General features: G+C 43.8%; 1 protein-coding gene across 1 annotated transcript in view; it reads right to left on the reverse strand.

Annotated features, from left to right (window-relative positions):
- Positions 1-26,262, reverse strand: part of CFAP61 (cilia and flagella associated protein 61) — a 212,687-nt gene that overhangs the window by 17,733 nt on the left and 168,692 nt on the right. Inside the window, exons 23-25 of the mRNA XM_090051987.1 lie at positions 25,838-26,165; positions 24,490-24,581; positions 21,919-22,124 (exon numbers count right to left, since the gene is read on the reverse strand). Of these exons, the coding sequence (XP_089908113.1) occupies positions 21,919-22,124; positions 24,490-24,581; positions 25,838-26,165 (626 nt within the window). The remainder of the gene's footprint in view (positions 1-21,918; positions 22,125-24,489; positions 24,582-25,837; positions 26,166-26,262) is intronic.

The raw sequence follows: 26,262 nt of genomic DNA on the forward strand, positions 1-26,262 counted from the left end.
ATTCACCTGAGTAGCCCTTGGTTCTAGTCTCTGCTCCAAGGACATTATTGAAGTCTACCTAACCATTTGTATCTTGCTTATCACCTTGCTATGTGAGCACCTAGACACATCTATTACTACTACACCCAAGGTCACTAAAAATGTTTTTTGTCATTACATATCAGAAAATGCTTTAAAACAGAAAGGTCATAGGGCTGCTTCCTACTACAGTGTTTTCAGCAAAGCCTTTCCAAATGTGTTTTTACATTATGTCATAAGGAGAATAAAGGCAATTGTTCTCCTTGTCATTGCTGCACGCTGGCCTATTTTTTCCAGTAGTGATACACAGATACTCTGCTTCCTGTTCTTTGGAGATGGACCACAGGAGCATATCGCCTTGGCATCAGTATTAGAGCACCACAGCATGGTGATCAACTTCTGCTTGGCTTGATTGGAAACAAATTCACTAATACAATGCTTTAAAAAATCTCAGATATTAAAACCACTCACCTCTAATTTGATAAATAAGCTGCTTAAATATTTTAGAAACTCACTGGTAAGGAGACAATGTATGCATTATTCTAGCAAGTTTGATTTTCATTAATTCCAAATGAAGCTGATACGAAGCACTTTCATATCATATTAAAGATGCAATACCAAAGATTATTCATTTAGTTTCTAAGTGTCAGGAAGACCCACTAATTATTTATTTTGTACTTAAGATGCAGCAGAGGGAGATTCACTGCTATAAGGACATTTTTCATGACTGTCTATTTTTACTGCAGAAGGACAGATAAAGGATATAATCTGCCAGTCGAAGCTTACATAAGAACATAAGAACTGCCATCTACTGAGTCAGACCATTGGTCCATCTTGGTCTGTATCCCGTGTAACGCAGTGGCGGAGAGTGGATGCTGAAAGGGAGAGTGAACAGAATACGACCAGGTTTTTTTTCCACTGTTCCTCTCACACTTGCATTTAAGGTTTACAAAAATTCTGATTCAGATGCTGTACCCCTAACACCCATGCTCAATAATTACTGATGCACTTTTCTCCCAAGATTTTGTCCAATACCTTTTTGCTTAACACAATCCTTTCATGAATTACTGTAAACAGTCAACGACATTTTTAAAAAAAAGGAATATTTGGATGCTCTTTTCCATTTTTCTGCTCCAGTGAGCAACAAATTACTGAAATCAAATCAAAACCAAAAGTGTATACAGCACTGCAGCCGCAACCATCCTCAGGTCCTGAAACATGCATCAGAAACCATAGGAAAGACTCTGATGTGGGGAAGAAGAGTGCCTCTAGAATGCACACGGGAAACTTGATGTTCAGGCTCCAGTTGCTGTTCAGGAAACACCTTTTTCTCCTTCAAGAAATGCCTGTCTAGATCCCCACTGTTGGGAGATTAAGCAAAAGGAGCAGTCCAGTGAGAGTGAGAGGTAAGGAAAATTAGAAAATCTGCTTCCTGAAACGGAAGTGAGCTCTAGCCCCTGAATTGAGACTAATCCTGGGACAGCATCTGAATAAAGATCCAAGTAACAACCCCATGAATTTCTAAGATAAGTTTTTGTTGGCTGCTTATGCCTAGTAGACAATGCCCTTAAAGCACTGGGGCCTCTGGCACACAAGGTCTGTATATAATATTCAGCTTCAGTGTCCCGAAGATCTCAGCCTTTGGCTGTCCTGCTGTTACCCATGCCCATCTTAGATCTCCGTTAGACTTAGTACAGCTTGTCTTCTCTTTTACATCATAGAAAACTGAGACAGCTGTTGCCTACAAGTCTTCAGGTGGATTAAGTGCACATTTTTGATAGTAATAGCTACTTTTCTCCTTGGAGAGAACACACAAAAGTGTATGAGATTTTTCTTCCAAATCTAAGACCTATGTTGTTTCCCCAATACATTTTAGAATGTTAAAATATGATGGGGAGAAGACAGTGAAGTTCCCCACTTGTGCCTACTTATAAAGAAGACAGCTGTCTGACCATGGACATGCTCATCTTTCCATTTTAAAAAGGCTGTAGCGTCAACAGGGCATCTGTAAATTTGCATTCATGCAGCCTTGCAAAATGTCCCTAATAACTGCCTGTTAATAAACACAGAAAGGAAAAAATCTTAAATTCTAAAACTGATTAGTACCAGCAGATACAGTGCTGGGCGGCTTAACCATGAGAACTTAAAGCATTGCTTTCTTCAAAACATTTCAGTTCAAAGGCATTTGAGGCTTTGACTGAACTATGTAAGTGCTATACTATAGAGTATGTTTAAGTCAGTAAAAGCTTCCTGTGCTTTCAACCTATACTATGCTAGTGCATTTTGTAGCCGGCTGACTGTGGAGATGGAGTCAGATGATTTTATGCTGTTTTTCAATTACTGCTTAGATCATGAATTTATGAATTTAAAGTCTTAAAGACAGTCTTTTAATACATACAGAGGATGTGGCAACAGCAGCTGCAAGCTACTGCTGTGTCATTTAGCTATGTAAATCCACTGGGCTAAGCAACCCTGACTCCCATCCATTTCCATGGGCTTTGGATAAGATCCCTAGTGCAGAAGGAGCTGTGCAAAGGCTGGCCAACCACACTGCCAGAGAAGGATATGAACCTACTGACAAGCTGGTGGAAAGCCGTGTATAAGTGGGAAAGCTTCTCCCTCAAGCACTTCATCATGGTATCATGGCTCATCAACCTCCTTTCTACTCATGCAGGATTCCCAGGGGCTAAATTCACTCCTTGGCTGAGCACTCTAAAACACAGCTGTCAGTCAAGGAGGCCCACTCTGTAGCTTGTGCCTTTAAGGTCCCCCAGGCTGCTTGTCAATCAGCCAGAAGAACAAACTCCACCACCTGGATACATGTGAACAGGGGTCTCTCCAATGCCATTCTCAATGGCTCAGGAGGGACTGAGTCTATGATCGCATCCAGGAGAAGAAGCCAATATGGACAGCCACACAGAAGCTGCATAGCATGTAGAATCAAGAAAACTAAGGCTGGAAGGGACCTCAAGAGGTCATCTAGTCCAGTCCCCTGCTCAAGGCAGGATCACTCCTATTTAAGCCATCCTACACAAATATTTGTCAAATCTACTCTCAGAACTGCACAATAATCCATTTGTACAATGACCAGGCACAATGCCCCAAAACACTCTAACTTGAAACAGGTAAAACATGGGCATAAAGGTAGTGTTACTATCCTACTGCTGCAAAGACAGGAAGTAGTTTCTTAAAATACATTTGAGAGATACAAGGAAGAGGACCATGCTCCCCACTGCAGAAGAACGCAACCCCACCCCACAGCCTATGCCAATCTGACCATGGAGTAAAATTCTTTCTTGATCCCAGATCTGGCAATCAGTCTGAACCTGAGTGAAGGGACTAGACCCTCAAACCAGACACCCCTGCATTTCTTAGTCCCAGAAGGAGCATCCACATGCCACAGTCAAAATCCTCAGCCTTGGCTGCAGCCAACACCTAATGCATCTGAGGAAGACAAGAAAAAAATACTGATCCCTGAAGCAACAAGAGGGGAAAAATTTCTTCCCAGCCCCACATGACAACCAGCAAAACCTAGGAGCCTGGGAAAATCAAACGCTTTCCATTCTGCACTGCAACCTGGGGACTGCAAATATAACTCCACACATAATACACCCTCACTAGAGAGCCAGAACTACCCTTTTCGTCATCCTATCCCTCTATGAACTTATCCCAGATCCTTTAGTCTTCTTTCATACCCAAGTCATTCGTAGATCTCTGCTTCATTCTCCTGCTGCTCTCTCATTTCCACTTGCTCTGGGCTACAGAGCTCATAATCTCCAAGTGACATGTGGGTAGGGAGGTCTTCTGGGTTTCCAACTGTTTCTCTTCACAGCACACTCCAGGTATTGCTACTTGTAGATCATCCCTGACCAATGCTTATCCAACTTCTTCTTAAAAACGTCTAATGAAAAAGATTCTGTAATTACCTTAGGCTGGGGGTTGGCAACCTATAGCCCCCAGGCTGGATCCAGCAGGTCTTTGGCAGAAATAGAATTATCACTTCTTCTGTTTGATAGCCTGCTCTCTGCATGTCCTTTCGTAGCATCTGATGAACTGAACTGTATTTCAGAAAAACTTAAGGTTCTCTGATTCAGTTAGTCTATATAGTGCACCTCTACCCCGTCTTCTGCCTGACTTCAGACTAACATGGCTAACTACTTTCCTCTCTCCTAGAAGTGAAGACATTTTTCCTGGTGTCCATTTTAAACATACTTTGCTGAGATTTCAAGCCATTGCTACACATTCTATTCTCTGCAGTGCTCTCTTCTTTATATGACAGACCTTCAGATATTTGAAGACTGCTTTCATGTCACCTTTGGATTACCTTTTCCACAAGCTGAATATTCTTGTTTCTCTTAACCTGGGGTGGGCAATATATGGCCCACTGGCCAGGTCTAGCTGACCAAGGGAGTCTATCTGGCTGGCAGTGGGTCCCTCAGTCCTGCCTGTCCCAGGTGCAGGGGGACAGCCCAGGCTGTGGCGGGTGGCCATTCCTGCCACCCCCCAGCATGTGGCAGGGTGGGTGTGGCACAGTAGCTGGACTCAGCTTCCTGGCAGCAACTGTGGTGGTGGCTCACTCTGCCTGGTTGCTGCTGCCTGTGTCTCATCATCACTGCCATGGGACCTCGCCTTGCTGCCCAGGCATCCTGGCCTGTCTGCCCTGCAGTCACCACTGGGGGTGCTGGGTGAACAGGTAGGTGGGAGACCAGCCTAGAAGAAATGCAGGCATCTCAATTGGGCAAATGGGATGGGGCCAAAGGTGGACAGGAAGCAGTACCTGGGAGTGGGACAAGTGGGGGGGGGACTGGGATCACAGGGCAGTGACAACGCAGGGCTGGGGACTGGGGTAGAGCTGTGATTTGCCCCCCACACATCCCTGCCTGCAGAACCAGTGCCCCTTGCAGGGATGTGTGGGGAACAGACTGTGGCTGTGCCCTGGGCCTTGGCCCTACACTGTCACTGCCCCGGGGATCCTGGCCCTGCCCATCCATCCCGCTCCCAGACACTGCTCCGTCTGCCCACAGCCCCATTCCTCTCTAATTTCTCCATGTCCTTTTAAAAATGTGGAGGCAACAATTGCACACATTACCGTAGATGAGGCTTTAACCAGTGTCCAGTAAAGAGGCAGTATCTCTCCCATGTCTTACACTGAATGCTTCTATTGATTTAACCCAAAACTTCATTTGCAGTAGGAGTAGTGTCTCAGGAAACACAGAACTAGAGGCTGATAGGTTCAAGATTTAACCAACTTTACTTATTGTACCATGATGGGCATGTCCAGATGAGTGTGCAAGTGTGGTTTGTGGCACTGCAGACCTGTCTGTGGCTTCACAAACCACATGCCCCATACACATGAGATCTCAGTGTCAAAAAAAGCCATCAGCAGAAAAAAGCAGGGCAGTGAACATGGCAGCAGAGTGTGCCACCCAAAACTGGAGGCTTGCCTTGCTCCGGTGGCTGACCAGGCTCTGCATCCTGATCGCTGCTTCTGGAGTCCGGGGGAGACCCGTAGGACTCCAGGTAAGGCTATTGGGGCCAGCCCAGATGCTGGCCCCAGCCTCCCTTACCCAACCTAGGGCATGATGACACAGCTTTTATTGAAAAGATCAGAATTCTTACTAGGTTGTGAAGAAAGAGATGAGCATGTTCTTCAGAGGTGAAATTCATCCACTAGTGAGAACCCATTGCAAGTCCTTCTTGCTGATCATTAACTGTAGTGTCTGTGGGGAAGGGATTCATTGAGGACACAGGCTCCACATTAGCTCTGATATGCCACTTTGATGGGAAATGCTGGGGGGTAGTGTAATTTTGGGACAACTGGGTTATTGATTTCTCCTAATGACTGGCAAAACACACCTAAGGAGGTTTGGTGGAACAGCGACTATTTCAGCCTCTAAAATGGAGTCATGCCTGGGGTCACACTTGGTGCCTTACGATCTACCCTTGGACAGAGGAAAAGATCCATCACAGCTGCACACTGGGCATGTCTCAGAGTGCTCATTTATTATGCAGGCAGCTGACATGTGCTATACGGCTCCTTCTGAACTTGAAGCAGTGTAGACTTTCCTGAAAGGCAGAGCCAATTTGTTCTCCCACTCCACTGCACTAAGATGCTTTCATTTCTTCTGTTTGGATGGTAGTGTGCAAGCAGTAGCATAAAAGTTATGACGATGCCTGATATACTGAGTGAGTAGTACAGATATGCCCTTAGTTTTCAGCACAAAGCAAATTTACTTGTGGATGGGTGAATGTAGGGCACGGATTTCACATTGGACTTGTTTGTGAGTCAAATACTGCAGTCCTTGCTCAGGCAGAGCTCTCGTTGAAAGCTGCAGGTTTTTTTCCTGGTTTAGAAGCCCAAAGATTTATCCCATCATTAGTATTAGTAGCAGTTTCATACACACATCAGAAAGAGGCTAGTTCTTGGAGCTAGCAGGATCCTGATGGCCTGTTGTTCATGCAAATTTGAAAACTGCACTGGCACATTATGGTCCGGAAATCTGGTACCGTAGGGTTAACCTTCTGGCTTTGTACTGAATGCAAGGCAGTGAGGAAATTCATTGCTAGGTGCAGTCTCTAATTATTTAAAAGATAATTTGCATGCTACACAGAGACAAATTAACTCCCAGGTGACAGCTGTTTCACTGTGTCCATTCCTGGCAGTGGATGTCATGCTGGGAAAATCTGAATCCAGATACAAAAGCATTAAAACAGAGTTTGCACTTTTTTGCCTTATAGTAAGAGACTTTACCAAGACACAGTTGCTATAAAAATGAACAGAAGGGAAGAATGCATATTTCAAAATTACAGCAAATGTGAAAAGTTTAGTGGCTTTGACTGCAATCACTTTCACAGCCTAATTACATTAAGGTTCCTTTAAACCAATCTAGCCATGTAAACGGTACTTTTAGTGGGTTTGAATATAATTTACATCCATTTTTAAGATCCTTTTCCATGGTCAGAGTGAGGTACAGGAGGCTTAGCACCAGATTTATCATTTACACTATTTACAGCAAATTGATTTTGGGAATTATTTGAACAATATTCCTAAATGGGTTCTTTTTTCCTGTTACCTTTCTCTCTCAAATGCACGTACATAATTCACTGAATACATTTTCATATCTCATTAGATGAAGTCTACTACATAACACTGCATTTTTCCTTTGGGCAAAAGTCTCAGTCTTTGAGAGAGAAGATTCTTGATCTCACAAGAGATGCTGGTAAATAATTCTTTATATTTTATGTCTCTCATTTTTCATGGATTTCTTTTAAGATAGAGATTATGGAGTGTTTGAAAAGTTCCTTGTGAATGATATAAAAGTGATAGCATGCATACTGTGGGCAGTTGCAGATGGTTCTTGTTCTATCACCTTTTATTAAGGTTGCCTGACACTTTACCTTACAAGATGCTATTTTTAGTTGCTTATGACTTTCCTAAATGTTAGCCATTTGGGGTGATATTTTTCATGAAAAGTGTCTCTTCACAATAAATATTTTTGGAAAATTTCAGCCATAACGTCTCTGCTATATCAAAGAACCAAGATAAGGTAAATACCATATTTACTAGACTATAAGATGAGGTTCCCCTCCCCCTGTCAACATGAAGTCCCTCATCCAAGTAAATTGCATTAAATACATTGCCTATCTTTGAACTGCTACTAAAAGCAGTGCATGCTCAGTAATGGAAATTATGAAATTGATTAAATGCAGCAAACACTGAGCATGACTATAAACCACATGACCCATATAGGGTAAACGTGCTGATGAGCAACTTTTTTTCTGGCCCTTAAAAAAATGGGCATGTGTTCCCTCCAACAGGGAGGGCCTAGAAGTACTGCAATATTAGGCTGACCCCAAGAGGTCCATAGCCAGCCCTGACACCCTCCCTTTGGTGCCAAAAATGCTTGATCTTAGCCAAAAAGGCTGAGACGCTGATGAGACTCTACCATAAGGATAGGTTACTGCAACCCATCTGTATAAGACATCAATAGTGTCTAATGAGCACAGTCCCCCTCAGCACTGACTCTTTTTCAAAGTTATGGTGAGCCACTATACTGCGTACATTTAAACTTCCTCTTCCATCCCACAGCTGAGCTATGCCTTTCTCTCCCATTTCCAATGATTCCTGTTTCTTCACCAGCCCTAAATGTCTAGCAAACATTACCAAACAGCTTCCAAACAGGGTCCCAAACAGCTCTCTCAGAATCCCTCTGTTGGCCCCTCTCTCAGACTGTTGCACATGACTACCATGAAGTGAAGTCAGACCAGGTTGCCTTATCTGCATATACATTTTTGGAGGATCCAGGGCTTATGACAAGAACACCCAGTCATGAGTGGGGGCTAATTAGCAAATGTATCCTTTGTGTTGGGTATTTGGGATATACACACATGCTGAGCAGTACTGAGCTGTGGGATTATCATGGCTTGAAAAGCAGTTGACTCTGCTGGGGTCCAGCCCACTAAACTATATGGTAAATCAATAGTCTTTTGGCTTTGAACTAATATCATGCATATTTTGTACTCTAAGTAGGTGCTAAGGTGCTACTTAAAAGTATGCTTATGGAGTGCCTACATTAAAACCTGCAGCAGTTTCAAAAAAAGGTAAAATGTATCATTTTTGGGTGAATGAAGTCTATGGGTACTATATGCAAATTGTTATAGCTATGTTTATTCCAAAGTCAGATTTTTCAAATTTGTTCCTCCTTTCCATGTGCTCAGGGAGAGCAGGGTCTGACAGTAAAGGGGGCTGGGAAGGGACTGCAGAGGAAATAAGTTGAGGGAGCAGAGGGCAAAGGGGCTACCTGACTCCCCAGATTTATTTTCCCTGAAGTAGTATAGGGAGGCTGACAAATTCAAGACAAACATCCAAAAATAGACTCTATACCTGGAAAATTATATCAAATTTATAAATTTTCCATATATAGAATCTAATTATTGGGGGGGGATTATTTTAGAATCAGAGTCATCTTAAATTTCAGTAAATATGGCACTTTTTTACTCATATTAGAAAATTTTTTTTCCCCCAAAATACCATATTTACCCAAATACAAGACAATTTTGAATTTAAGATGACCTCCCCCCCAGTAATGAGATTTTATAAATAGAAAATTATAAATTTGTTATAGCTTTCCATATATAGAATCTAGTTACTGGTGGTTCATCTTACGTTTGATCCCAGCCACAGTGGAGAAGCAGGCAGAACCTTGACGGGTTGGGTAAAGAGACTGGGATAAGGATTACTTAATTTGAATGAGGGGTAATTACAGAGAACTTTGGGACAGTGAAAGTGAGTGGCATTATTATTGGGGTTTGGGTGGGGCAGAGATAGGCTAGATGAGGAATGGAGAAAATTTCAACTGGCAAGGTGAGTTTGAAGGGGGAGACTAAGATTGGCTGGGTAAGGAGACTGGGATTGAGTAGACAAGTCAGAGGAATGAAGGCTAAGACTGGGTAGATGATGGGAATGAGACTAAAACGAAGCATCAGGAATCTTCAAGAAACAGGACTTGCAGAGACAGGCTGGAGGGAAAGAGGAAGAATTGGGCAAGCTTAGAGGGAATGGGCAGAACTGTGCCTGCCTTAAAGAAAACTGCTCATCAGAATCAGTAAGGGAACCCAATATCCCTGTGCTCCTCCCATTCCTCTGTGGTCCGTGAAACTTCTAGCAAAGTATCTTGTCCTCTTCTGGTGCCAGTTCATGCAGGAGATAACCACTATAAGTTTCTCTAGTAACTGAAATGGCATTAGTCTTGGCAGGCAGTTTTAGTGTCAAAATCCTGCTGATGACTCATCTAGGTGTCCATGTAATGCTACATAATAGAATTTCAAGGTGTTTTCAGGTTGTTGTTTTTTTAAACTAGATAATTATACATGAAAAAGACCCTACTGCATTTACTCCAACCCAAGATGAGTTTTTTCCTTCATTCAGCATTGGGAAAAAGGCACCTTGTCCTGAATTTGAGTACCAATGCTCTGGCTCCAGCCCTGACCTGGGCCTTGTGTGGTGGTCAGGTTACCTGCCTCCTCACTATGGTTGAGGACAAATGTAAGATGACATATCAGTAATTAGATTCTATACATGGAAAACTAAAACAAATTTAGAATTTTCTATTTATAGAATCTAATTACCTGGAAGGTCATCTTAAATTCAAAGTAGTCTTGGATTCGGGTAAATATGGTATGTGGAAAGAACCTTATTGAAGTTGTAAAGTCAAACACTCCAAAATTAGGAAATGCCTGACTTACCATATTTACTCAAGTCCAAAATGAGGTCTCCCCCCCCCCCACATTTAACATGGGGGGAAAAGTCCCTCATCTTGCATGTGAGTATGAGACTGTGGGGGCAGGGGAGCAGGCAGCTGCTGTAGCTCCAACTCTGGCTCTAGAGCCACAGATACCTCCGCCCCCTGCTGCCTTTTCCCTGTCCCCCCACCTTCTCTTTCCCCCTATCACTTACCCTTGCTCTCCTCTGGCCCTGCTCCAGCCTGGGGCACAGAGCATGGGCCCAGCCCATCGTGGTAGCAGCGGTGGCAGCTCCAAATGAGCCCCAGAATCAGGGCTAGAGCTCCCACACCACCACCACTGCTGCCAGGCTGTACTATGTGTCCCAGGCTAGAATGGAGCCAGAGTGGAACAAGACTAAAATGCCGGGGGAAGGAGGAGCAGGGGGTCCCGAGGCTGCAGGACTGCAGAAGCAGAGGGGGGCAGGAACAGGGGAGCAAGTGGTGGGGGAGACAGGCATCGGAGAACAAAGTGTTGGGGGGCAGGGGGCAAGGGGCGAGCTGCTTGACCTCCCACTGTCTGTCCCCCATTGTCCTCCTGTCGCAGGGCACTAAGGTGCCTGCTCCTCTTAGAGCAGCGATTGCCCAGGGAGGGAACACAAAGAGCCAGATAAGAGCCCAGGTGCAGGTTGCCATGACAACTGGCTAATGAGGGAATTGGTCACACCTGCATCTGGTTCGCTGGCCAGAAGAGGCAAGGCCCTAGGCCCATATAAACCCTAGGGCTGGGACCCAGCAGTTCAGTTCCCTGCTAGCAGCTGAAGGGGAAGAAGCTTTCAAGAAGGAAGGGCCCAGAGATGCTACAGCCATCGTATATGCTACCCTTAGGCTAATGGAGCACCAGGAGCCCATAAGGTACCCTCGCCTACAGGCACCCAGTTTTAGAGAAGGAGTGCTACTCTTTTAAAGAGGCAGAGCATGCCTTGCACTTTGTGTTACATTATAGCGCAGGGGCTTATGTTTGTTTGCTGTCTGATAACACTGGTGGTTTGGGTGAGGCTATTTGGGGAAGGAGGAGGCCTCACTGGGGGCCCACTACAGCGTGTGGACCCCAGTGCCAGAGAGGGTGCGGCATTTGGGGGGCACAGACCCAGGTGCCAGTGAGGTGCAGAGACAGGGCTGTGGACAGCCCAGAGAGGACAAGGGGGACAAATCACAGCAAGGCCTAGACCGGACAATGTCAATGCCATCAGCGGGGTGTGGTAAAGGGATGGTTGGAGCCATGCATATAGCCCATAAGGCTGAGAGACTCAGGAACCATCTACCATAACATGGTATACCAAGGGGTCAATGAACCACAGGGTTCAGTAACATCTAGCCGGACCATGTCCAAACACAAAGATCAAGGGCAGCCTCCCTATATCAGTTATAACAACAAGATGCGATAGGCGAGAGAGGGTGCCTGTACGTCAAGACTGGCACAGTTAAGAAGCCTACGGGTAACACAGCCACCCTTAGGGAACTCACCCTGCTACACCTCCCAATGCCTGCTTCCCCACTGCCTTCCCTATCGCCTGCCTCCCCCGCACCTCGCTGCCTGCTCATATACCTCCTCCTCACTGCCTGCCTCCCTACTGCCTCTTCCACTGCCTGTCTTCCTTACTGCTGCTTTCCCTGCTGCAGCAGTAGTGGGGATGAATTTAAAATGACCTTCTAGTAATTAGATTCTGTACATAGAACAGCATAAATTATAAATCTTCTATGTATAGAATCTAAGTATTGAAGGTTTGTCTTAAACTCAGGGTCATCTTGGATTCAGGTAAATAAGATTGCCTACAAAAGCTTAATTCATCTGCCGTGCATATTATGAGAGAGACTTTAATTACATGATCAAGTACTATTTTTTCCTTGGGACCTCTGCATCATTCATGGATGTGGTTCACTTATGAACAGTACTGTGGCTACAGGCTATATTGCACGCTATGCAAACCCTGCTCTGGATATGGAATTTGAATCTCTCTCACCATTACAGTAGTTGAGTACTCCATAAACTTGACTTATTTAAACAGTGCTGCTTTGAGATGATGGAATGGTTTTCTCTCCATTTTTCAGAGAAGGAACTGAGACAGTGATATTAAAATTTAATATTATTTGGTACTTTGGGCGCTCAATGAAGGACAACTATGGGTTCAATTTTTGGGGGTACTTAGCAATAAGAAGCACTTCATGTGTTTGCACAGCCCCCATTTTCTTCAGCTGAAACAGAGCGCTCAGCACTTCTGCATATTAAAATCTAGCATCTCATGTCTAACACTGAGAAAATGAGGAACACAAATTAGTGATCACCTGTGAAGAGGTTTTTTTTGTTTTGTTTTTAAATTGCCTGCTATAGGACTTCTGTTGCCAAAGCAGGAACAGAATCCACTTCTCCTCCTTGACTGTGAGGACAACCTGCAGTCCCACCTCATTTGTTGCATCTCTCCCAACTTCTGAAACAACCGATGCCAGAGTTTTCCAGATAACAGCCTCCTCCTTCACCACCCAACCCTTATTCATTCCTTTAGCAAGTCCACAGAAGTCCTGGGGGAAAACATTATACAATTAAAAACTGTACTTTAAGACACCAATAGATACTGTAATAGCCTCTGGCAAAGGTCTTCAAAAAATCTGGGCCTCTGGAGAAATCCCAGAGGACTGGAAGAGGGCCAACGTTGTACCCATCTTCAAGAAGGGGAAGTGTGAGGACTCAGGGAAACTACAGGCTAATCAGCTTAACTTCTATTCCAGAGAAAATCCTAGAAACATTCATTAAAGATGCTATATGTGACAAACTTGCAGAAGGCATGCTATCGAATGACAGCCAGCTTTCATTTCATGGCTTTGTCGTGGGCAGGTCTTGTCTGATAAACCTCATTTCTTTCTATGATCAGGTGACTTGTCACCTGGATGAGAGAAAAGTGGTTGACAGCATATACCTTGACTTCCAGAAAGCCTTTGACCTGGTATCCCACAAGGTACTGATCAGAAAACTGGAAGATATTGGGCTCAACTGTAGGACTGTCAAGTGGGTGTGAAACTGATTGTGGGGTAGGACACCGAGAATCCAAATGAATGGATCAGTGTTGTCCTGGTGATGCGGGCAGCGGTGTATCCCAGGGGTCGGTACTTTTCCCAGTGCTAGTTAACATCTTCATCAACTACCTGGATGAGGGGGTGAAAAGCCCATTGGCCAAGTTTGTGGACGACACCAAGATATGGGGTTGCACAGCCACACCCACAGATAGGCTGCAGATACAAGCAGACCTAGACAGGCTGGCATGTTGGGCAGAACGGAACCAGATGAGGTTCAACGTAGAGAAATGCCAAGTGCTGCATCTGGGAAGGAAGAACTTCCAGCACACCTACAGGCTGGGCATTATTAACCTGACCAGCATTACAAATGAAAGGGATCTGGGGGTAACAAGAGGCCCCAGCATGAAAATGAGCTGGCAATGCGACGCAGTAGCCACTAAGGCCAATAAAATTCTGACATACATCAATCGATGGTTTTACTGGAGATGCAAAGAAGTGATTCTCCCACATTATTCAACGTTGGTGCGGCCGCAGCTGGAGTACTGCATCCAGTTCTGGGTGCTGCACTTCAACAAGGATGAAGTTGAGAGGGTCCAGAGAAGGCCCACCCATATGATCGGGACTTGCATGGCAAGCCATACAAGGAGAGGCTGAGGGATCTCAGACTCTTCAGCCTAAAGAAAAGAAGGCTGAGGGGGGACCTGATTGTGGCTGACTGCTAGATCAGAGGCGTACATCAGGGGCTCAGTGAACAGCTGTTCACCAGGGTGCCCTGGGGGAAAACTAGAAACAACAGCCACAAACTCCTGGAAGATAGTTTCAGGCTGAACATTAGGAAAAACTTCTTCACAACTAGGGCATCTAGACTATGGAACAAGTTCCCCCAGAGGTGGTACAATCTACCCTAGAGGTCTTCAAAAGAAGACTGGACAGTCACCTGGTGGGGGTTGTCTGACCCCAGATGTCTTTCCTGCTCATGCAGGGGGCTGGACCCGATAATCCTTTAGGGTCCCTTCCAGCCCTATGATTCTACATATATACAAAGGAGCTAAAAGTTGCACACAAAAACTTAATTATATCATTTCCTAACTTTCTGAGAGCTTGACTTTGTAACTGTAATGATGCTTTTTTCAACATAGGTTTTTCCATGTAATTTTCATAAAATCCCTAAAAGTATACACTAAGAAAAAATGGAGACTTTCTGCTAGTGTCATCACTCAGCATGAATTCACTGATATATGTAAGGGAGTAGAAAACTGTACTGCTAACATGCATTTTTTCTCTGTGTTCACTTTTCCACAACAAATAAACATTATCAGACTGGATAAAAGATAATGGTCTTCAACTTTAAAAAAAAAAGTATTACTGAAAAAATACTAATTTCAAGACAATGTAGCAATTTCTGGAACAAAGATTAACTTTAAATAGTGTTTCAGTGAGCTAGGCAGCTCACTGAAGAGAAGCATATTGCTGTGCCATTTTGCACTGGGAAAGATTCAAGGTCAGATCTGTTCATACTATGGGATAAAGTAAAGCTCCAAGAAGGTGAGGTTTGGACCATATATCACATAAGACAGATATTGAAAAGTTATCGACATGTTCACAGGGAGGAAGTGACTGACGCAACAAGAAACTGGTCAGTCCGTGGCTGGAGTACTGAGTTCAGTACTGGGCGCCACACTTCAGGAGGGATGTGGACAACATGGAGAGGGTCCAGAGGAGGGCCACCCACTTGGTGAGAGGGCAGCAGGACAGGCCCTATGAGGAGAGACTGAGGGACCTGAACCTGTTCAGCCTCAGCAAGAGGAGGGACCTAGTGGCTGCCTGCAAACTCATCAGAGGAGATCAACAGCAAATAGGTAGAGCCCTTTTCTCCCCAGCACCACCTGGGGTGACAAGGAACAATGGTAATAAGCTGATGGAGAACAGGTTTAGGTTAGAGATCAGAAGGCAATATTTTCCAGTTAGGGTGGCCAAAATCTGGAACTAACTTCCCAGGGAAGTGTTCCTTTCCCCTACCTTGGGCAAATTCAAGAGGAGGTTGAATGATCACCTGTCTGGGGTCTTGTGATCCCAGCATTCATTTGGGGTCAGGCTAGATGATCTGTTTAGGTCCCACCAGGCCCTAGCTACTATGAAACTGAAACCAACCAAACATTGCTGCCATTGGGCAGGATGACAGGTAAAAGTCTATGCAATGGTGAATAACCAGTCTCTCTCCTTCTTCTTTCCTTATACTGGTAATTCTTTCTGAGAAATCAGCTACAATTGCTGTTATTCCCCATCACAATTTTTTCCTACGTGAAGAATTAACCACAAGATTCTGGGGTTTACATTCAGATAATGCCTTCATTATCTCAAAGGATGTTAAATGGCTTTACAAATATGTACAGATAGCAGCACTAAATTATCCAGCCTCTGGGGTGGAGACAGCCAGGTACACAAGGATCCCTTTAATTGGATGCACAAACCCTTAGCATACTCCCCCAAGATTGCTAAGCATGAGATCATGCTGAAATAAATTGTATGTTGAAACACTTTCATTTCTGTGAGATAAAAATAACTCAATTGGTGTTGGCTTTTGGAACTTATGGGGGCAATTTTATTTTGACCAGCAGTTTGAACACAACAGACTACTGAACACATACTGTATATAGAGACAGCTTACTGCCTGTAACAGAAAAAATGGGGAGCATTCTCTCTCCTCTTCCATTGTCCCACTCAGTAACTCCCAAAGCATGTCATCAGTGGTGAGTCATCATTCCACTGCACATATTTCTGATCTGACTGTGCATTTTGGAACCAGAAAAAAGGACAAATCCTTGGAAATGGGGAGGACAGGTCACTAGTAGCAATTTTGAGTTCTACATGCGTTGCTTCTTTGCCACAGCAGCCACTGTAAATGCTACTACTCTTATTGCCTGTCTCCTTTGTGTGTCTCCTGTTACTACTATCATTTTGGATGCTACCAGCATTACCCCTGGATCTGTAATGCAATGACAAAAAAACCCAAACGAACCAAAAACCAGAATGAGGAGAGGATGAGGGTTCAAAAGGAGCCCCTCATCATCTATATTGAAACCACACCTAAAACAATGCAGACAGTAAGAAGTAATTCTACCCTGAATTGCAGATATGTAGAGGCACTATAGACAGCAGCAGAGGAAAAGGAAACAAATCCTGATCCTGCCAAGGTCAAATACAATTGCTAGCCAAACTGCAGCCAAAAAACAAAAATGCTGAACAATTCATCTTTCCTTTTGCTGCCACTGGTGTGAAACTTGCTACCATGTCTAACAACAACTGACACTGTAACTGTGTCTGGGCAAACAACAAAGGCATCAGTGTCTGGCAACATTTGTGGCTCATGGAAAAGATGAGGCCACAGCTGTGTGCACACATGGTAACACAAATATAAGCAATGAAAAAGACTAATGATACCTAGCTACAGCTTGAATACCAAGTCATTTTCATGGTTCAAAACATAATAATTGAACAAGATTGGAGACAGCGCAGTAACCTAGTTGCCCTGTCCCTAATCTAGTGATCTCATTCTCTAGTTCTTATTCTTTAGCTGCTACTGACAATCCATTCTTTACTTGAACTTTGTATTTGCCATTGTACTATACCTTTTCTATAAAACAAAATCCACCTATTCTGTAAGTCAAAATCAATCTCAGACAAATCAGAAATTTCACAGAGACCTTATAGATTTCAGTGGAGTCTAAAAGGTGTTAGGGTTAGATTCTCAAAAGTATTTAGGTACCTAACTCCGTTGAAATCAATGAGATTTAGGTGCCAAGCAGATGTATGCCTAAATATACCTTTAAGGATCTGGGCCTTACAGAATTTATCTAAAAGAACCATATAACAATTCTGAAAATAGGAAAATCCAACTGTAGGGATTACCAAACTGAATCAGATCCACAGTCCATTCAGTCCAGTATCCCCAACAGTTAGAAACTGCCTTATGCCCCAAGGCAAGGCATCACTCACTTTATCAATTCCAAAATTCTTGGTTTTTAGTCCTTATCATCATGATGTGGCATATTGTGGTTACGATGTTTTTATGAATGGTTTTTATGCTTTCAGCCTCAATGTTATCTTGTGGCAATGATTTCCAGGAGCCAACTGTGTGCCATGTGACAAAACATTTTCTTTTTCAGTTTTGAATTCGTCACCTTTCAGTTGCACTGAATGTTTCCTTGCTCTTGAGCTATGAGAAAAGAAATGGACAGAAGTTCCTGATCTACCTCCTAAATACTACTCATTGTTTGCCACATCTTTATAATTTTCCTCTGATTCATTTATTTCCTAAAGCAAATATTTCCAATCATTGTAATCTCTCTCCATGTGAAATTTTCCAAGCCTCTAACGATTCACATTATCCATGTATGAACCCCTATTCCTGTTATACACTATTTGAGACAGGGCAAACAGAACTGAACACAGCAGTCATGATGCTGGGTATATCAGTGATTCATATAATGGATTTATAATGCTTACAGTAAAATTCTCTCTCTCTTTCCCTATAGATGCTAATATTGTGCTTGCGTTATTGACTGCCACTAGATATTAAACAGAGATTTTTCACTGGATTTTTTTTTTTATGCAATCTAGGTCTTTTCCCTGAGTTCTTGCAGTTTATTTGTGAATCACTGATTTATAGATGTACTTCAAATTATTAATTCCTAAATGAATTATCTTACAGGTGTCAACTCTCAATTTCATTTGCTATCATGCAGTGTATATTCACAAAGTTTGGAGAGGTCACTCTAGGTTTCTCATAATTTTCTTTAGCCTTATTTAATCTAGTAAACTGCAAAATTTTGCCACCATTTGTTCTCTGTTCCCTTAGCAAATCATTTATAAATACATTCAACAAGAAAAAGCCTAGTTCTGTGGCACTCCACTGTTAACCTTTTCCTATAATAAAAAATTACCACCCATTCCTACTTTTTGTTTATTGTCTCTTAGATAAGTCCAGATCCAAAATACTACTTTGGCTTTCCTTCCTCCATGAAGACTTAGATTCCCGAGAAGCAACCTAAGCACTAGATCAAGGGTTTTCAGAAAGTCCAACTAAATTTATATCAGCTGGTTCTTCTTTAGCCACTATTTCATGACAACTTCAAAGACTTAACAAATTAGTTAAACAAGAATTTTAATGGAGATGTCCTTGAAAAACTAATTCTTTTGTTAAATAAATCTGGAGTTTCTAGTCCAAGGCATTTTTAATTTATAATATTTCAAAAAGGACTCAGAGGACTTCATAAATATGGTGCCACTTGTTTTCAAAAGCTCTTCTCCAGCTGTCTTTTTCAGTTAACATCAAATTTTCAAAAACAACAAAAACACCCTCTGAGACAGGGGTGGGCAAAATATGGCCCACAGGCCGCATCTGGCCCACCAGGACATTCTATTCAGCCTGCAGGGCCCCTAAACATTTTAGAAAATGAATATTTATCTGCCCCTGACTCCTGTTAAAGATGACAGAAGGCAGAGGCAGTAGGACCCACGGGAAGCCACAGCAGGCTCCTGTAACAAGGCCCATCTGGCCCTGACCCCACCAACCAGAACCTCCTGCCTAGCAGGGGCTTCTGGCCTGGGACCATGGGGCTGTTCATGCCTGTGCCAGCACGGGAAATTCAGGTAAGAGTAGGGGGCGGGGAGGCAGGGGAGGACTGGGACAATACCCCAGTCCTCAGGGGTGGGCCGGCTTCTGCTGAGTCCCACAGTCCAGCCAAGAAGCTGGAATCCACATGGTGCAGAGCGGCCAGCAGGTAGGCAGGAAAGTGGGGAAAGAGGCGATGGGAAGCAGGGGGAGTGGAAGTGAGCAGAGCGTGGGGCCTGTGCCAGTACTCCAGGGCCGGTGCTGGTGGGGCCCAGAGCAGGGTGGCAGGAGCTGGCAGGGGTCCATGGAGCCGGGCTGGGCTGCCAGCAGGGAGAGAGGGGAGTTTGCTGATGGCTTTGGTGGCTTTAGGCTGGCTGTGGTGTGCCTTGGCCTCCAGCTTCTTCTTGCTGCATGAGGCAGACAGACCCTTGCAGCGCCCCTTGGGTCCGTCGGCATGGTTGTGGTGGTTGTGGGGCTTGGCAGTTGCAGTGGAAGGGGAGGAGGAGGAGGACCACTGCTTGACCACTGCCACCTTCTCCTTGTCGCCAAGTCTGCAGCAGTGCTCGTGGTGCCACTTGTAGGATGGCCACTGATGCCACAGTGCTCCCACCACACCTGGCTGCCATACTCCATCTCCCCACATGGCTGTTGCCACTGGCTCCACACCCACTCTTGCAGCCACTGTCACTGCTGTTCCTGGCTACCACAGGTGCCTCGGCCTGATGTGCGGACAGCGCCAAGCACAAGTGGCCACAGTGCTCGGGCTCAGAGCAGGTGTGCGGCAGCAGCAGCGGCAGTGGTGGGAGCAACTTGGCTTCACTGGCCAGTGGCAGCAGCCTGCCACTGCAGCAGCGAGGTGGAGCAGCCCTTGCGGTGCACCTTGGGGCTGCCAGTGTGGTTGTGGCAGCCACAGCGGAACTGGAAGATGAGGCAGACTTGGCTGCCGCCACCACCTTCTGCTTGTTGCTGTGCTTGTGGTGCCACTTTCAGGAGCGGCCATGCTCCATCTCCCCATGCAGCGGCTGCTGCAGTGATAGGTGGTTGCTGCCACGCCCCGATGTGAGCCTGAGCATCACTTACCCCACGGCTGCTTGTGCCCAGTGTTGTCCCTCCAGCAGGCCAAGGTGCCCGTGGCAGCCAGGAACAGCAGTGACAATGGCTGCAGGAGTGGCAGCTGCAGTAGTAAGTGTGAGGATGCAGGAGCAGTCATGTGGGGGGCGAAGCATGGCAGTCACGCATGGCAGGAGTACCACAGTGGTGGCGGCTGCTGCCACGAGCATGCCAACAAGGAGAAGGCAGTGATGGCTGATCCCACTTCCTCCTCCTCCGCCGCTGCCAAGCCCCGTGGCTGTCACAACTATGCCAGCGGTCCCTGGGGAGGGGGGTGCGCAAGGGCGGCTCCACCTCACATGGGAAGCCAAGGTGCACCGCAACCAGCCCTGAGCCGCTAAGACATCAGCCACCTCTTCTCTTTCCCTGAAGGCAGCCCAGCCCAGCTCCATGGACCCCTGCCAGCCCATGCCCCATGCTCTAACTACCCTGCTATGGGCCTCGTTGGTGCTGGCCCTGGGACACGGCTCAATTCCACTTCCCTTGCTCTCCACTGCTGCTTTCCGCACCTTCCTGGCTGCTTTGCACCATGTGGTTCCGATACCCACACACACATCCCCACAAACCCCCATTCCCACACACCCACAGCTCCCCACAAACCCCACACCCACCCACTCGGACCCCCCCAACACCACTGCACACCCCACACAGTATACGAGTAAGACTGAATTTTGAGCTATTATGCAATCACTTCTACATATACAACACAAACACACACAAATCAGGACAAAAATATATATTTTTAATTAAATTAAAATATATTATTATGGGTGTTTGATGTTTAGTATATAATGTTTTTTTCCCCCTAAGAGGGCAAACCCTCTTCCCCAAAGGAATACTTCCAGGGGCAAGAGGAGGGACTTAAGATGGCAAAAGTCAGGGGCAGGACTTTCCAGTCTGGAGATGGTGACCAAGAAACGGGGCACCTGTCAAGGGACAGGGCTACCCACGCAGCCCTCAACAGCTTGCCAAGAGTGGCTCTCTGCCCAAAATAATTGCTCACCCCTGCTCTGAGAGGTCATCATCACATATAAGAAATCTTAAACAGTAAAACCATGCTTCTTCCCCAAAAGTGGGTTTAGTGTCTCCTATTATTTGAGGGAACACTGGAACTGGTCTTTATTTTGAACCTCCTGTGCAGAAGACTTGCTCATGTCTTACCACAGGTAGAAGAAGACCAGCTTTATAGGGAAACACTCATGTGAACCAGGATGGGAGGGGAAATCCTGGACCTGGCCTGGGTTGTTTCCATCAAGTATATAAAAAGAGTCCTGACTTTGTTTGCCAACTGGAACATTAATTCAAAATTAAAAGAATTCCCAGTGGTTGTCACTTACTTACCTGTCATCGCGTATAAGGGGGAAGTCACATGAATTAATTTCATCAGCCACTAATCAGGTAGCCACTTTAGCACAAGAGTATCATCACTGAATCCAAACCCAAAAACTCATGGCTTACAGTGTTTAGCAACTTTATAAATCTACTGGATTTTAAGTCTTACTCCAAAGGGAAAGAAGAGTATTTTTACAGAGTAAGTCTGCTGTTTTTCAGGCTAACTGAATTTTCCAAGTTACAGCCCTGTTAAAACACTGATTTTAAATGCAAGTTGGTTGCAATCTTAATAACAGAAAAGCTACCACTACTCTAAAATAAACTCTTGGGAACACAGCTCAACCTGTGACAAATTTTTCCTGTTGAAAAACAATGGGTGACTTTCCTTACTTTCATAAAGATATAGATAGATCTGATGTATCTATCTATCTATCTACACATACACACACACACATTATAGTCCTCATTTTAAGGTATTATACATAATTTAATTAGAGGAAACAGTAAATTTTAGTAAAAAACAGACTGAATACAAAACTGAACACATCCTACCTGTAGAGGTCAGAAATCAATCCCTCTTTCCAGCGAGAACAAAGATTGTTAAGAACACGCTCATGCTGTCCAAACAAACATATATAGTTGGAGACAGGGAAGGGCTTCTTCGAAAAGCAGGTAATGGTTTCTACCATGCCGTATTGGTTGATGTGTATCCTGAAGTAATTCCCACGTATTGCTTCTCCGGTTATAATTTCCATACCCTGGAACAAAATATACTATAAATATGAAGAAACCTGTGCCGGAGAGAACTTTCTACTTGGAATACATATAGCCATGGTTGGAACATTTTTGGACAGAGTGCCAAAAACACCTGCAACCTCAACTTGTAAGGTGTTAGTGTGCCAGGGCCGGATGGTTGGGGAGTCACAAGGGGCCTGATCCTTGTTGTGGCAGCACAACACCCAGGCCTTCCCCACCATCTGCCCCAGCTATGCATGCCAAGCAAAATGCCTTTGAGTGCCATACTCTGGCACCTGTGCCAGGGGTTGCATGCCCCTGACACACAGCATCAGTTCAAGGCCTCTGGAAGATATTTTTGTCAAGCTACAAAGTTCATAGCATAACAAAAAAATAAAGCACTCTGAACAGCCTCCCATTCCAAACTCCCTAACTGAAGCATGACAAAAGCATGCTCACCAGACAGGGGGCAACAGAAAGCTCTCCATAGCTTCCCTGCCCTTAGGGAAGCATCTCAGTGAGCCAGACAGGCTCAAGAGGTTTCTAAGCCTTTCAAGTTCCAGGAGCATCTGCAGCCTGAGATCTGAGAAAACTGATGCTAGGCTCTCTGGGATCCTGGGTTGCTGGCAAGCTTCTTAAAACAAGACAAGGAGGAACTAAGTATTTGGTATTGTCTATAAATGAGATGTTTTCTTGTAATACCATAGGTTGCTCTGAAGAGAGTGGATTGTCAATGGACACAGAGTAGAGTCTTATACTTGTGATAAGGGAAAGCTAGATAGTTAATAAACTTTCATCTGTCTATGATTTAATTAAGAACAAGGCCTCAAATCTTATACATGTGAATGAAACTTAGTTGGGAATTACTGCTAGACTGGTTTTGACAACTTTAAAACCGAACAGGCATTCAGTACAGAATAAGCCTAAGGGAAATTGGTGGGGAAATGTTGCTGTAATGTTTGCAAAATGTATCAGCTGAGGCTGTGGAAATAACAAAGCCTGCTGTAACTTAGCAACACATTTAAAAAAACTGGAACACTTAAAAACTACCTGTGAAACATCTGGCCACCCTACTGAAACATGAGGCTTAAAAAGCAGTATTATTTTTTGCCTGTTCATTCAACATCCAAAGTGATTATTTTGTTACTAGTTAGCATTGCAGTAATAACTTACAGATGGGATCCCATTTTGTCAGGATCTCTACAAGCATAGTAAGAAACAGTCCTGATACTGAAGAGCATCCACATGTATAAAACAGACTGAAGAGAAAACAGGGGGAAACAGAAAGGTGAAGGATACATGTAAGAGGTCAGGGGCAGAGCGGGAACAGAAACAGGTTCTGAGTCCAAGTCTAGTGCTGAATTCACCCAGCCAGCCTGCTCTTGACATTTTAAAGGACTGATCTGCAAGCTCATTTCTCAGAAAAAAATCAAGCAAATTAAAATATACAAAACAAGAATCTTCTGCCAAAGGAAGAGAGAGAAATCAGTATGTATAGCTTTACATGTACTCTTTAAAGGCCAGATCCTCAACTGGTGTGAATAAGGGAAGTCCACTGACCTCAGAAAAAATACACTAGTGAATACAAGCTGAGGCTTTGGGTCTGTAAATCTAGGAAGTGCTTTAGTACCATAATGAGGGGGACAGAATAAAAATGTAGTATGTCAGAATCCTCCACTAGGTAAAATTGCGTAAAGAGACTATAATTACTCTTATAGATTGTAAAAACAAAAATATAATTGTTAAATAGTTCATGAATTCAATATATCTCTTTTTGAAGCTGATCCATTAATAAAGTCCCTGGGGAAAAAAGGGGTGGGAGAAAATACAGGGGGAAGCTTCTGCCTAGGAGGGGACAAAGGCCCAGGCTACAACCCAGGGCTCCCTCCCTTGGCAGGGAGCATACACATCACTATGCCTTCCTCCTGGTCTGACCTATCTCCCACATACCTCCCTCTCATCCCTCCCAGGGGGCAGCTTCAAAAGGAACATGGGAGAAGGCCTTGGATAATGGCTGACCTGTGGTGTGGTGGTTATGGTGCTATGCTGAGAAGTAGAAGAGACCCAAATTCAAACCCTACTCTGTGCAAGTAGGGCTTAGAATCCAGGACCTTGAGTTTCCCAAGTGAGTACCTCAGTTACCCAGGGGAAAAGAGGGGAGGTGGTCTCAATCTCTCTCAACTTGTTGCCAGTCTGCACAACTACAGCTATCCATTTACATAGAACAATGTGTCCAGCAACAGAATTTAGGTGTTCAAGTACCTAAAATGTTTTGTAAATAAGAAAAAATGGCCGCTTAAGTGGTCAGAGAAGAAGAGAATGTTATCCACAGTGCGTCAACATGTAGTTTCATGATATCCTGAATAAGAAAACAATAAGCGTACTTACATAATTCGGTTGTGTAATTTGCACATCCAAACGTGTAGGGATTCCTGGTTTGGAAATATACAAATAATTATAACCTCCTGGAAGAACACCTCCTAGTATAAATAAAAAAATTAAAATTTATTCAGCCATATGCTGCTTACTAAACAACTCCTTAGAGAATGGATAAAAATCTTGTTAAATTTTTGCTGGACTTCCATATATCCATATTTTTATATTTTTGTGCATTTTGGTACAAATAGTGCCAATTCTAATCATAGTTATAATGATGTTAAACTGGAATAAATCACTTGATTTCAGTGGAATTAATCTGTATTTATAATAATGCAGCTGAGAATACAATCTGGTCCACTTTTCCTTATTTTCTAGTATTTCTTTTGGTAATTACTAAGAAGAGGATGACAGCTAAAAACACCATAGGGATGGTAATGTTTAGAAATACATTTTCAATAGCATCTTGAAGAGCATGCCCAATTCGTGGACCAGCAGAACAATGTGTCTGAGCATGCATCTGTGTGCATTTCAATTATCCTATCTGCACATACCAGTGTACTTTATGGGCCCAATACCCTGTACACATTGGGTGACATCATCACCATGCATAGGTTTAACACAAGGGCTGCACACATCTTAATGCAGATTTGCCTTCTGGTGCTGACCCTTTGTGCAGGGTTGAATTTCACATACCTATTTTGGGTGGTTCATCAATCGTAAGAAGCTTTTGACAAGCTGGCCCCAAAAAATGTCAGGCATCCAATTGTGTTCAGATGAGCTTTATTTTGGATATCACACAAAACCAGGTGAAGTTTTTCTTTTTTGGTAACTATTAGTTGCTAACTATCTCAGTGCTAACCATTACATCATTGATATGAAATTCTCAGAAAATCCAATCAAGAAAAGCTGTAGACTACAAGGTTGAGAAAGGTGAAGCTTTTGAGTGCCATAGGCTAAAAAAGCAGCACGTTATTAAAGCAAAGTATAAATGGTCTTGTTGAACTACATGTCACACAGCCTTTATCATCAAGAAGTGCTTCTCCAGAGAGAGGTAAAGAATGAAGAAGCAAATGAGATGAATAAAGGTCAAGCTTCATGCTTGTGATAAAGTGTGAGGATAAGGAGTCTTTCCACACATGTCTAATTATTAATGGGATTACATTAAACATGCTGTAAGAACCCATCAGCTCACACATACAGCATAAAATCTAGTACAGATAAGCAATTTGTCAAGCAGCACTTACTTACTCAGAAAACAATTGTTCATACAATTCCTGCCATGCTATTTTCTCCTACAGTAGAAGATATAGCAGAAGAAAGCATAGAAATGTGATTGACAAATACTGTTTTGACCTACCTTGAATTTTACATCCCTTGTACATTGGGATGAGTCTATCCATATCATCTGGTGGCTCAGAAACTGGCTCCAGAGTTGGATCAAAGAGATTCAATATAGATGCAGCAAGCTGGAAGCCAATCTCTTTTGAACTGAAATTGCTATGTGTCCATTCATTTGCATAATATATATTTGAGAACTTGGTTAAAGGACCAGCAGCTCTGATAGTAATGTCATTAGTATGGAAATTGGTATCAATCACAAGTCTTCCATCATAAACAAGACATGCCTCATTAATTGCCTTGAAGGTTTCATAATCCACTCCCTTGTGGGAAAAGTTAAGGAATGCCTAAAAATATGTAGTAAGTATAGGTTATAAACATTGCTCGTTGTCTATTATGAGTCCTCTGGCTCATTTTGAACTGTAATTTATTTTGTACACACTA

This window comes from Crocodylus siamensis, chromosome 1 (assembly GCF_052110815.1).
Source record: "Crocodylus siamensis isolate JL-2025a chromosome 1, ASM5211081v1, whole genome shotgun sequence".
NCBI lineage: Eukaryota > Metazoa > Chordata > Crocodylia > Crocodylidae > Crocodylus > Crocodylus siamensis.